We start from the raw sequence: 13,074 nt of genomic DNA on the forward strand, positions 1-13,074 counted from the left end.
GTCTCGTCTATGCGACGTCTCGTCTATGCGACATCTCAACGTCTCGGCTATGCGACATCTCTGAGACGTCTCGTCTATGCGACGTCTCGTCTATGCGTCGTCTCGGCTATGCGACATCTCGACGTCTCGTCTATGCGACGTCTCGGCTATGCGACATCTCTGAGACGTCTCGTCTATGCGACGTCTCGTCTATGCGACGTCTCGTCTAAGCGACGTCTCGGCTATGCGACGTCTCGACGTCTCGTCTATGCGACATCTCTGAGACGTCTCGTCTATGCGACGTCTCGTCTATGCGACGTCTTGGCTATGCGACGTCTCGGCTATGCGACGTCTCAACGTCTCGTCTATGCGACGTCTCGTCTATGCGTCATCTCAACGTCTCGTCTATGCGACGTCTCGTCTATGCGTCATCTCAACGTCTCGTCTATGCGACGTCTCGTCTATGCGTCATCTCAACGTCTCGTCTATGCGTCATCTCAACGTCTCGTCTCTGAGACGTCTCGTCTATGCGTCATCTCAACGTCTCGTCTATGCGTCATCTCAACGTCTCGTCTCTGAGACGTCTCGTCTATGCGTCATCTCAACGTCTCGTCTATGCGACGTCTCGTCTATGCGTCATCTCAACGTCTCGTCTATGCGACGTCTCGTCTATGCGTCATCTCAACGTCTCGTCTATGCGACGTCTCGTCTATGCGTCATCTCAACGTCTCGTCTATGCGACGTCTCGTCTATGCGACATCTCAACGTCTCGTCTATGCGACGTCTCGTCTATGCGTCATCTCAACGTCTCGTCTATGCGACATCTCGTCTATGCGTCATCTCAACGTCTCGTCTATGCGACGTCTCAACGTCTCGTCTATGCGACGTCTCGTCTATGCGTCATCTCAACGTCTCGTCTATGCGACGTCTCGTCTATGCGTCATCTCAACGTCTCGTCTATGCGACATCTCGTCTATGCGACATCTCAACGTCTCGTCTATGCGACGTCTCGTCTATGCGACGTCTCTGAGACGTCTCGTCTCTGAGACGTCTCGGCTATGCGACATCTCGGCTATGCGACGTGGGTTGTGCCTCACAGCAGAGTGTAGCCACTCACACTGCTCCCACGCTATTTACACAATCAGCAAAAACCTTTCTCACCCGAAAACCTTTTTTTTGTTGCCATAAATTAGAAATGTCCTTATTTCAACTGAATGTTAATGTTTTGTTATCAGTTTACTAAATTGACATTCATGAAAATATCACCTTAATGTTTTTCCCGCGTGTTTTTTAATTCGTCCAGGTGATTATCAGTTGTTTTTTTTAAGGATTTCGTGATATCTGCAGAACAGCGTTGTCTTTTGTTAAATGACCTTCTGTCGTTTTAATCTTTTGAGGAGATTTTCAATTTCTTTTATTTTTGAAGGTCGCTTGCTTTTTCTAGTATTTAGCTCTGTGATTCAAACATGACACATGAGAGGCTTGAGCCGCGGCCTGGTGGAGCCAGTTATTGATGGCCACATTAAACTACGTACGTTTCCTCTCACCTGTCGAGCTTTCCTGAGTCGGGTAGTTCTGGAGACATCGCTTGTCGATGCGTCTGCCTTGTCTGACATACATTGAGACTGTTCTCACTTGCCGTGAGCAGTTTCATGAAGGTACTACGGCGTGAAATAGTGAAAAGAAATAGTTCCTCCATAAAACAAGCTCTGTGGATTATTTAGAGTAATTGAGTCGTGATTTCTGGAGAGAGACGTTCCTGTTGTCATTTTGGGGGCGTTTTTTGAGCAGCACATGCCGAGTATCATCTGGTCCCATCGTGTTAGAGAAAAGGCACAATATCTCCAAATCAACTGATAAACAGCTCTACAGGCCAGAGGGCAAATCTGTGCTTTTTACCTTTGGGTTGAACTGTCCCTTTAAGACATATTGCTGAGTCACTCGTCTTTAGTAGCTGGAAGCAGTAGGGGTTTCTGCCGGGGCTTCAGATCCACAGGGTGGCGGGGAGGTGTGTCAGTTTCATCCCCAGGACGGGGCCCCCCCTCCTTTTGGGCTGGGACCGTGCTCACTGCCCCCCTCTCCCTGTTGCAGGATGATCAAGGAGCACCCCCTGCCCCCGGGCTGGGAGATGAAGTACACCGCGGAGGGAGTCCGATATTTTGTGGACCACAACTTGCGCACCACCACCTTTAAAGACCCCCGGCCCGGGTTTGAGTCAGGGTAAATATTCTCTCAGCCCTTCCTCCCGAAACCTGCTTCTAGTGTGTCACAGGCCGAGGCACTGACAGCCTGAGGCTCACCCACTTCCTTTTTACCTTGATTTTGCCTGGGCCTGACATTGCAAGTATCAGTTCAAACTATCCCGTCTTCAAATATCATGAAGAAAGATCAAAACTGTAACTTAGTCTAATTCTTCTTCTCATTTTGATCTGCATCTTTACTGAGCTCATGTTTGATCCATCATTTTTTTATTTCTTTGGGCCAGACAGAATCTTAAAACCTCACAGCAACATGTATACACACACACACACACACACACCTACCTCATCCCCTTAGCTTGTGCATGTTTGCCTTGCCTTGAAGCGGTCTCACATCTCACCGCAGAAGTCAGGAGAATGTGCAGATGTGCGACAGCAGACTGCATTGGTGTGTGTGTGTGTGTGCGTGCATGTGTGTTTGTGCGCGCTGCTTTCCATGCTGATAACCAAACGTATTTTTAGTGCGCTGGTTTTGGAGGGCTTCACTGTTCTCACTCTGGATCCTGCAGCGCTCCGCCGCCGCGGTCTCCATTTCCTAACCCAGACGCATTAGAGGCCTCCTTCCTTTCCTTCATCATCTCTAACCCTCTCTCTCTTTCTCTCTCTCTCTCTCTCTCATTATCTCTTTTTCTCTCTCTCTCCTCCCATTCTCTCTCTTGTTCCTCTCATTCTCTCTTACTCCCTCTCTCTCTCCGGGTCTCAGCCTCTCCAGTGCTGACAAAGCACATATCCTGTGTGTGTGTGTGTGTGTGTGTGTGTGTGTGTGTGTGTGTGTGTGTGTGTGTGTGTGTGTGTGTGTGTGTGTGTGTGTGTGTGTGTGTGTGTGTGTGTGTGTGTGTGTGTGTGTGTGTGTGTGTGTCTGTGTGTGTGTGTGCGTGTGGTGCTTATACTAACACAGCTGCAGTCTCACCTCTGTGTGAGACACAGAACAGAAGGCCGGTGTGGATTTGATATTCACTGACCTGAACCTGAGGGATTCTTAATTACTCTGGACCCGGAGCAGTTTCAGGGTGGTTTTTTAAATGATTTTAATTCCTGTCACATTTGACGTCCTGCGGCCTCGTTTTTCATCTCTATGGAAACGGCCACTCGTGGCCAAGATGGAGAGAACTAAATGTCTTTAGTGCCGTATACCACAGTTATCATGCTGTGTATAATTCAGATTGGAAAACAATGGAATCTAACATTTTACCCACACAAAGTTTTCAATATTGGACGAACAAAATGAGGCTCCACATGCTATTTACATTGAACTATTGACATTTTTGGAACCTCTCCGCTCTGCGTTCAGCAGCTCAGGCAACGTTTCACAGATTCTTTTGGTCTCAGCCGAGTCAATCATGGCTCACAGTTACGCTGAGGAGAGCAGATTTTAATCTTTTCTACAGGATTTGTTTGAGCCAATGGTTTATTTTGGGCAACATTTTAAATGAGACGCGTAGAGGAAAGTGGTTTTGATGAAATAACACATTTCTGAACTTCGATTTGGTTGCTTTTCCTGATGAAAGTGTTCGTTGCTCATGGTGTTTTCAAGGACCATCGGAAAGATGATAACGTCTGTTTGTGCAGCTTCACGCATTGATAAAGGCTGTAGATTTGGTGATTTTAAAAACAAAGGGTTTATCAAACCCTCTGGTGGGTTGTAGAAAATGACCACGTCCCTCTCTTTTCTCTGTGTGTGTGTGTGTGTGTGTGTGTGTGTGTGTGTGTGTGTGTGTGTGTGTGTGTGCAGGTCACGGCAGGGCGGTTCACCCGGTGCTTACGACCGCAGCTTCAGGTGGAAGTACCACCAGTTCCGTTTCCTGTGCCATGTAAGTGTTAAAGTTGGCAGATTATAACCCATCGCGAGAGTTTGAAGGAACCAGCAGCTGTCCATATCTAAAGAGTGAACAGAAGGTGTTCCCCACACGGAGCTCTCTTTCTGACTTGTCGATGCATGTGTTGTGTTTCCCTCCGTCCAGTCCAACGCCCTGCCCAGCCACGTCAAGATCTCCGTGTCCAGACAGACGCTGTTTGAGGACTCGTTCCAGCAGGTCAGAGAGGAACCGAGCGCACAGCTGTTCCACACTCGCATGTCTCGTTTGCAACATTTCACCCTCAAAGCACAGCAAACGTACCCAAGAGGGGACATGAACACATCAGTGGCTTATTGTTCTGGTGTCTGGACTCATTATAAGAAGACAGACGTGTTCCTGACTGTAAATCCCCCAAAACATTTAGTGGATTTCTGTCCACTTGTCTAATATGTGTCTAATATGTATCAAACAGAGCCGACATAAATGGTAAAGCATTGGTTGAGATGTATTAGATCATTGATATTGAGATAATTTCACTAACTTTAGTGGACATCTAGTAGCCGCAGTTTGGCCGCCCGAGAACACAAGTATCCGTACATTTGAATTAAAGGTGAAAATATACATTTATTGCACTTTGTTCTTGACTTCTATAATTCTCAGTTGTTGCCCGTTAAGAATGATTTCTCACATAACACATCTTGTCGTCAGATCATGAATGTGAAGCCGTACGACCTGCGCCGCAGACTCTACATCATAATGAGAGGAGAGGAGGGGCTGGACTACGGCGGCATCGCCAGGTGAGGACAACGGCAAAACAAACGCGCCTTCCTTCTTCCTCTCACGTCTCCCCCCCCCCCCTTACGTTTAACCCATTGGTTGGTATTGTTGGTGACGGTGGTGCATATTTCCTGTCCCTGCCTCTTCTCCGTCTCTGCCTCAGCTTCCTCCTCCACTGGAAGCACATTTAATCTGTTTTAGCCGCAGTTCCAGGCTGAATTGAGATTATTGTAAGAGATCATGAAGAGGCAATGGGCTTAAGGGGTTCCTGGCTAGAGGTGCTGAGCATGTTCTCTGTGAATCCTTTATTGTTGGATAACTTGTTTTCATTCTGTCCTCCTTCCCTCACCCACCCATCACATGTATCCCCCATCCCGCTGTGTTCCAGGTCCTCCTCTCTTTATATGTTGTTGTTTTTGTGTTGGCGGCGTTCTCATCGAGTTATTCCCCGTTTTGTTTTGTTTTTTTCCTTTTTGTTTCTTTTGTACATTGTGTCTCTGTCTCCGGTGTCACGTCAGTGGTTTTACCCTATGGTAGGTGACATCATGCTGTTCTACCACAGGGTAGAACCACGGACGGGATGTTGTGAGGTGTCTGCGTCCATCCGTCCGTCAATCCATATCCCCCACCCATAAACCCTGAGGGGGAGTGCAGGGGCCCCTGGGAGTGCTAGGTGCTGCAGCTAATGGTGGTGGTGGTGGTGCTAGTGGGCCCTCATTCTGTCTAACATGCATCCTTCCACACTCTCCTTGTGTCTATTTGATTCTGTTGTATTTATCCTTCATGTTATATGTGTTGTACCCATGTAATGTATGTGTCAGGTCTGTTGATGTATTTATATTCTAATTCATACCACACTCCAGTGATATAACTCTTCTTTTTGACACACAATTACCATAAGAAATCGATCAGGAGTCTTATTCTCATTTAAGTTCTAATTATACATTTTGTGTATTTCCATCTTTTTCTGAGAGTTGAATAAATGGTTTCTATTGATTCATTCAGAAGATGTGGCCTTATTCTAGATCAAGATGTATTCATTCAGAATTTTATAAAATTCAGGATTTGTTCATTCAGAGTTTAAATTAATTTAGGATTTATTCTTTCAGATTTGGATTTAATTCAGGATATATTCAGTCAGAATTTAATTTTGGGTTTATTCATTAACCTTTTTTATATAATTATATTTAAAGGTTTAATTTGACTAGTTCCAGGGTTCCCATGTGTCCTGGAAAACCTTTTTTAAGAGTCAAATGGTTTATGGACTACAATGTTTAGTTATGTTATGTTAGGTCGCTTATTCAGGTTACAAAGTCATAACTTACATTACCTTTCAAATGTAAACGTATAGCCAGTGCTGGCTGGTACCTGGTGTTTTTATTATTATATTAATGAAACAACCAATGCGTCATGATTTCATAGGGAAGTTATCGCCACAGACTGCCCATCTTTTGAATCACACTTCCACACAGAGAACACATGTGTGTGTCACCAGCTAGATTATAGCTGACATGATTTGGGAACCCTGATTTATTTCAACATACTTTATTATATACAACAGTAACAAAGAAAGAAAGTCAAACTGCACATTAGGTGATGGCAAAACTGGAGAAAATACAACCAACCTCACTGGAGTGGCACCTAAAGTTGGACCTGCCTCAAACTTACAGACTCTAAGACTATACAGACTATAAATGAGATTCAGACAACTCATCTTAAAATCCGGTGTGCTTAAGCTACAATAAATTTACTGCCATTTTCAGACAATGACTTTTGTTATTTATAATTGTTATCCTTTTCTATAAACGGTGCTGGTTGATCATGTACTAATAGATTAAATGTGCTGTGACTGTTTTCATGTTTTGTTTTCTCTATATCGTCTGTTCTTGTTCACAAACCTCAAAATGTGTTATTTGTCTCAGTTGTGATGAAACAAACTCCTCCGCTTCCTCCTCTGAACTAGTCTTGTTTAGTTCTGAATCATCAAACATTTCTAAAAATAAACAAGTACTAGTAGCTCCCTGCTGTCGACGCTCAGCCTCTCATATCTCCTGTAATGTCCTCTTGCTCTGCAGGGAATGGTTCTTCCTGCTGTCCCACGAGGTGCTGAACCCCATGTACTGTTTGTTTGAATACGCCGGCAAGAACAACTACTGTCTGCAGATCAACCCCGCCTCCTCCATCAACCCCGACCACCTCACATACTTCCGCTTCATTGGCCGCTTCATCGCCATGGTGAGCTTCACCCTGGAATAGTTTTATTAAAATCATCCGTGCGATTTGATTGGCTCCCATGGTGCCTTTACCCTGGAGGCGTGAAATGTATCAACATGGGCCGGGATGTGAGGGGGGGGGGCTAAGACACGCCCAGTCCAGCGTTAAGTTGTTACATTTTACTACTTTTAGGGGCTAGCTAGTTGGGTAGTTAGCTTGCTAGATCCAGCATGCTTTCATGCTACAGGTACAGAACATACAGCACCACATGAACATCCTCGCCAGGTCTTCGTTACTTTAACGTTTAGATGACTCAACTGTTTTTAAATTATTGTTCATGGTAGCTGTTACCATTTGAATTAGCTTGTGCTAATTGCTAGCATGCTGACTATTGTTATGCTTGGTTATGGTAAGAATGCTGTAAGCAGCAGTGTGTGTACTGGTAGTTCTGATAGTGAGAGGAGGCAGTCAATGGCAGTATAAAAAAGGTTTTCAGAGTTTTATTCACCGCAACCACAAAAGGTCCATAAGCATGCAGCTGTTACTGGCCACCCAAAATAGTATGCAGTCTGCTGCAGCAGAATGTGAGATTAACCGTGGACAGACTCAGAGGAGCACACTTGATCACAGATACACACATGCAACGGCTTGCACAAACCTCCTGGAGAATATAATAATAAAAGCAATAAAAGCCTTGAAAAGAGGACATCACATGAAAGCAAGTCAGTAAAAATGCGCTTCAAGAAGGGATTTGAAAGAGATTCCTGATTCTGCGAGGATTAGACGGGTCATTTCAAAGCCAAGGAGTATAAACCATAAAACCAGATTTTCTTCCCTTAGAATTACCAGCAAAGACTGGACCACTGTGCCCACATGTGTATGTTTATTTTCCAGACATATGTGCGAGACACAAGTGTACAATTCATTACACAACCTTCAGTGTCTACACATGATGGAAAGTATGTACCATAATGTCTCTCTCTTTCTCTGGAGTCGACTCCAGGAAGCTGTCGCTCCCAAAAACGACACCCCCACCCCTTCTTCTGTCTGCCACCCCACCCCTCACCCACACTATGACCTCACAGCCGCACCCAGCCCACGTCTGCCAGCGGCTGACTATATTTAGTCCCAAGGAAACGCACTCTGCTGACTTCCCTTATAAAAAATGGTGGTCTCTCCCAAACCCCTCTTTTCTTTACCTTTACGCATCACTTTCCACTGACACTCTGTCTATAAGTGTGTGTGTGTGTGCGCGCGTGTCGCTGGCTGTGAGACAGACACATGCTTAGTCAGAATACAATAGGACAGAGCAGTCTGAGTCAGTCAGTCAGTGGGCGTCTGTGTTGTTCTTGGCTCATCACAGCTCTGATCCCTCTGTGTTTTTTACATTTTTTACATTAAACAGCTCCATCTGGCTGAACACACACACACACACACACATAGCAAGGATTATGACTTAGTTCTCACCATGGAAATACGGATAAAAGGTACAGAATCACACATGGTAGCAGTTTACGATGTCAGTTCCCCTCTGGACCAATCGCGTGGATATCAGTTATTGTTTTGTCATAAGCAGGTGTGGAGGGAATTCTGTCACACGGACAGAAATGAAAGCCCCATTCATGTTTCCTGTAGAGGTGACTGGCTGTTAAGACCGTTCCAACACTTGAATGGGCACGAAACAATCCCGGTGATTCACGGTCACAAAATGGCAGCACTGCTCTATTTTGTTAAATCTGTGGAGTTCAAGGAACACACACTATGTTGTTATGTATATTACTGAGTTCCTTGTCGTGGTTCCTAATGTACCGCATCCTCCCCTGCAGGCTTTGTACCACGGGAAGTTTATCGACACCGGCTTCACGCTGCCGTTCTACAAGCGAATGCTGGACAAGAAACCCACGCTCAAGGACCTGGAGTCCATAGACCCCGAGTTCTTTAACTCCATCATGTGGGTCAAGTAAGTACCGCAGGATGGGCGAGCTCTCCCTGTGGGTGGTTGTGGCTTTATGCTCAAGAGAGGAGAAATAATCTGTTTTTCGGGAGCGTAGAGTTGGGCTCTACACAGCTGAAAAGTTACGGGATTGCATCTTGTACAGTCGTGATGCTGTTGATGTGACACATTCAATTCAGTTTATTTTGTATAGCCCAATATCACAAATTACAAACTCCCCTCAGAGGGCTTTACAATCTGTACACATACGACATCCCTGACCTTTGACCTCACATCGGATCAGGAAAAACTCCCCAAAAATAACCTTTGACAGGGAAAAAAGTGAAGAACCCTTCAGGAGAGCAACAGAGGAGGATCCCTCTCCCCGGATGGACAGAAGAATAGATGTCATGTGTACAGAATGAATCAATCAAGACAAATAAGCAAAGTGCTCGGCTCCTCCTCTGGTAGTTCCTGCCACACTAGGTCACGGATTCAAAACGGGGGGGGGGGGTTAATGAGGTGGCCGAAGATGACGGGAAGTTAGAGAACAGTCAGATTAATGTGTGTGTGTGTGTGTGTGTGTGTGTCCAGAGAGAACAATCTGGAGGAGTGCGGCGTGGAGCTGTACTTTGCACAGGACATGGAGATCCTCGGGAAGGTTTCCACCCACCAGCTGAAGGACGACGGCGAGAACGAGCTGGTCACCGAGGAGAACAAGGAGGAGTACATCAGGTGAGTCAACGTCAGCAAAAAGTCGATGTCCGCGGTGGAGAGCCGACTCATCAAGACCTGCCGCTCTTCCTTCCCCTCAGCCTGCTGACGGACTGGAGGTTCACCCGCGGCGTGGAGGAGCAGACCAAAGCCTTCCTGGACGGCTTCAACGAAGTGGTTCCCCTGGAGTGGCTCCGCTACTTCGACGAGAAGGAGCTGGAGGTGAGGAGCAGCGGGGAGAGCTGGAGGGAGGGAGAAGCCATTAGGGCAGCTGTGTTTCACTGGTCTAATTGTTCTTCTGAAAGTCGGCTAAGTCTCCCGAACACACCGGACGAAAGGAGTGGAAGTGGTTAAATAATCTTTGAAAGGTGCACAAACTCAGAGCTACTTGGAGACTAATCCAGAGTCACGGTGTTATCAGAGTCAATTAGAGTAGAGGCAACGCTGTTCTTCCCATTGAGGCAGACAAACATACTAAAGGACACGACGTGGTCTGTTTCAGCTGATGCTGTGTGGGATGCAGGAGATCGACATGGCCGACTGGCAGAAGAACACCATCTACAGACACTACACCAAGAACAGCAAGCAGATCCACTGGTTCTGGCAGGTACGGACACACTTTTAAACACACACACACACACACACTGTCCAGTGAATGACAGAGTCGTGTTCCTGCAGGTGGTGAAAGAGATGGACAACGAGAAGAGAATCCGTCTGCTTCAGTTTGTAACTGGAACCTGTCGGCTGCCTGTCGGAGGCTTCACTGAGCTCATAGGTACATGACCGTGTGCTTGTTGAAATTCAATTGTTCCATTAGATTGTTTTATTCATATTCTGCTGCTCTGTTTCTCCTCTCTTCACTTTTCCGTTTCTTTACTGATGGATGTTGAGCTGCCGTGAATAAACTCTTGTGTCCGTCTCCTCCCTTCACTTCACTGAGGGTATCCCCCTCTAGCTTTTGATGTGAACAATCCACATTACGCTTCATTTCCACTGATCAGAGAAGTGAACAACAGGAATAAACAGGTGTATGACACAAGTATTTTTGTTAAAAAGAGAAACTGAGCAGCAAAGAGATGAGTGTAACATGTACTGATAGAATTAGAGCTGTGTAAATGTACATTATGTTGTAAGACGTTTCTTTTTACCCATTTTTATATATTTTAATCCCGGCTTTTATATGATAATGTATCCTATTTTGAATAATGTTACGTTAAGTGTTTTTGTGAGACCATTATGATGAAATAACCTCTGTTGTTCTTTTCCCTGTGCAGGAAGTAACGGTCCCCAGAAGTTCTGCATAGACAAGGTGGGGAAGGAGACTTGGCTTCCAAGAAGCCACACATGGTGAGCCGCTGACTCGTCCGTCGTGTAGCAACAATAATCTGCTTCTCACAGCGAGAGGAAGACTGAGGCTCAATGTGTCATCTGTGATCAGATCAGTCGGACCACGTGGTCTCAGTGAGGTGACAGCATGCCGACTATTTATCAGACGTAGGTCTCCATCATCTGGAATTTACGCATTTGCATTGAAAAGACTCCAAAAAGCTAGCAAGTGCACCTTTAATAATAGATCCTTTTTACTGGATTACATGGTGCATCATTTCCTGGAATGGCGGACTCCGCCACTGACAATGAAAACTATTATATAGGGAGGTAATTAGAGGATTCAAACACACCGAAAGGCCTGTGTAGTAAAACAAAGGGCATCCATAAACAGAACCAAACACCGGGTTGCTTTATTGGAAGTGTTAAACATAGTACCTTTAAACACTAAAATACATTCATACGTTACTCTTGGGTGGAGTCGGATGACGAGTACGGTCATTTGGTGAGTAGGATTGTGGGACCGCAGAGACGTCCATAGTTTAGAGAGTATCAAGCTGTAGATGTTGTTGTTGTTTTTGTAAGTGGACAACACCGACAGGGACATGTCTGTCAAACCAATACACGTAACAACACAATGCTCTCGTCCTCACAGCTTCAACCGTCTGGACCTGCCGCCCTACAGGAGCCTGGAGCAGCTCCGAGAGAAGCTCCTGTTCGCCATCGAGGAGACGGAGGGATTCGGACAGGAGTGACGAGACGCGGGGCCACTGGAGAGGAGAACCCTTGGGATAGTTCTTTGGTTCTTCATATTATTATTTTTTTGCATTTGTTAATCACAGGGCTGAGAAATCATCCGTCATCTGCCGTGCCCCCTCATGACGCCTGTGGAGTCGGCTGGTGTGTGCTCTTACCTGTGTACGTGTGTGTGTGGCTGCTCACATTGATGCCATTGTGAATGTCTGTGTGTTTGACAGGAAGGCACATGCAGAGAGTTATATTTGACTAGAGTCGCCCCCCCCCCCCCCCCCCCCCCCCCTTCCAACACAAACACACACACACACACACACTTCTACTCACCGCTTTGAAATGCACCGAAAACCAGACAGCCGGATAGTTTTAACGTCAGCAGCGACTCACGCGGCAGCAGCACAGCTACGCGCAAATGCAGTATAACATATCTACCAGAGTGACATCCTAAAGTAGAGAGAGAGAGAGAGAGAGTGTGTTTACGAGAGAGATGTTATCATGAAATAGTGAACCTCTGTTTCAGAGGGTAGAGAGATGAGATGTGATTTTATTTTTTATTTTTCTGTTGTGAAATTCAGCATTTTTCCCCCTCTGTACATAACTAAAATAAATGAGATTTCAATCTGCTTTGTTTTTATTTATTAATTTTTTTGGAGAGACTTTGGCGTGATATATTCAGGGTTCTCATTATAAATACGACTAAAGACGAGGAGGGGGGTCATGCTCACAATGACAATGCTAGCATGACGGGAGCGCAGCACAAAGTTCGGAGGGAACCTGAAGCATTAGACGCCTTAGTGTTCACTGCCAGTGAAAACGTGGTTTAAACATCTTCAATATTTCTCTAAACATGCATGAATCAAAGTTGAAGGTTTTTTTGGTGGGCTGGATCAATATATTATTTATTTAGAATTTAACAAAAAACTGCGGATGCGGTCTGATCAGATTTAATTTACAATACATTTACTTTACACTGACAAAATAAGATGGAAACAAGCTATGGAAATCTATTTGGGTATAAAATGTATATTAGTACTTTAATGCCATCATGTAATCTTTGTTTGTTTTTTTAAAGGTAAGAATGCACACAACAAGCTGCAGACTAAATCAGCTTGCTCATTATAATAATTGAATGACTGACGTTGGTGTGAAAGATGTGTTCAAGTACCTACGTCCGAGCTCGGAAAGCGTAGAGGTGTGTGTCTCCATGAGATGAGCCCAGAGAAGCGGAGCGGTCCTCATCATTGGGTCTTTGGTCCACGGAGGAAATGACGGAAGTCTGGAGCATAAAGTCACTTCATGGACGTTTATCAGGAGAGCACAAGGG

General features: G+C 45.5%; 1 protein-coding gene across 5 annotated transcripts in view; it reads left to right on the forward strand.

Moving 5' to 3' along the window:
* The window catches only part of wwp2 (WW domain containing E3 ubiquitin protein ligase 2), a 54,916-nt gene extending 42,542 nt beyond the window's left edge, over positions 1-12,374 (forward strand). For 3 of the 5 annotated variants that reach the window (XM_034534011.1, XM_034534010.1, XM_034534014.1), the window contains 12 exons: positions 2,071-2,199; positions 3,970-4,048; positions 4,199-4,270; positions 4,742-4,830; positions 6,886-7,045; positions 8,851-8,984; positions 9,552-9,692; positions 9,773-9,893; positions 10,174-10,278; positions 10,350-10,446; positions 10,946-11,018; positions 11,653-12,373. In XM_034534011.1, the coding sequence (XP_034389902.1) occupies positions 2,071-2,199; positions 3,970-4,048; positions 4,199-4,270; positions 4,742-4,830; positions 6,886-7,045; positions 8,851-8,984; positions 9,552-9,692; positions 9,773-9,893; positions 10,174-10,278; positions 10,350-10,446; positions 10,946-11,018; positions 11,653-11,752 (1,300 nt within the window). In that variant the 3' untranslated portion in view covers positions 11,753-12,373. Of the gene's footprint in view, positions 1-2,070; positions 2,200-3,969; positions 4,049-4,198; positions 4,271-4,741; positions 4,831-6,885; positions 7,046-8,850; positions 8,985-9,551; positions 9,693-9,772; positions 9,894-10,173; positions 10,279-10,349; positions 10,447-10,945; positions 11,019-11,652 lie in introns of all 5 variants that reach the window. The other 2 variants (XM_034534013.1, XM_034534012.1) reach the window with 2 other exon arrangements.
* Positions 12,375-13,074: the final 700 nt, after the last annotated feature.

Source organism: Cyclopterus lumpus, chromosome 6, assembly GCF_009769545.1.
Source record: "Cyclopterus lumpus isolate fCycLum1 chromosome 6, fCycLum1.pri, whole genome shotgun sequence".
Lineage (NCBI taxonomy): Eukaryota > Metazoa > Chordata > Actinopteri > Perciformes > Cyclopteridae > Cyclopterus > Cyclopterus lumpus.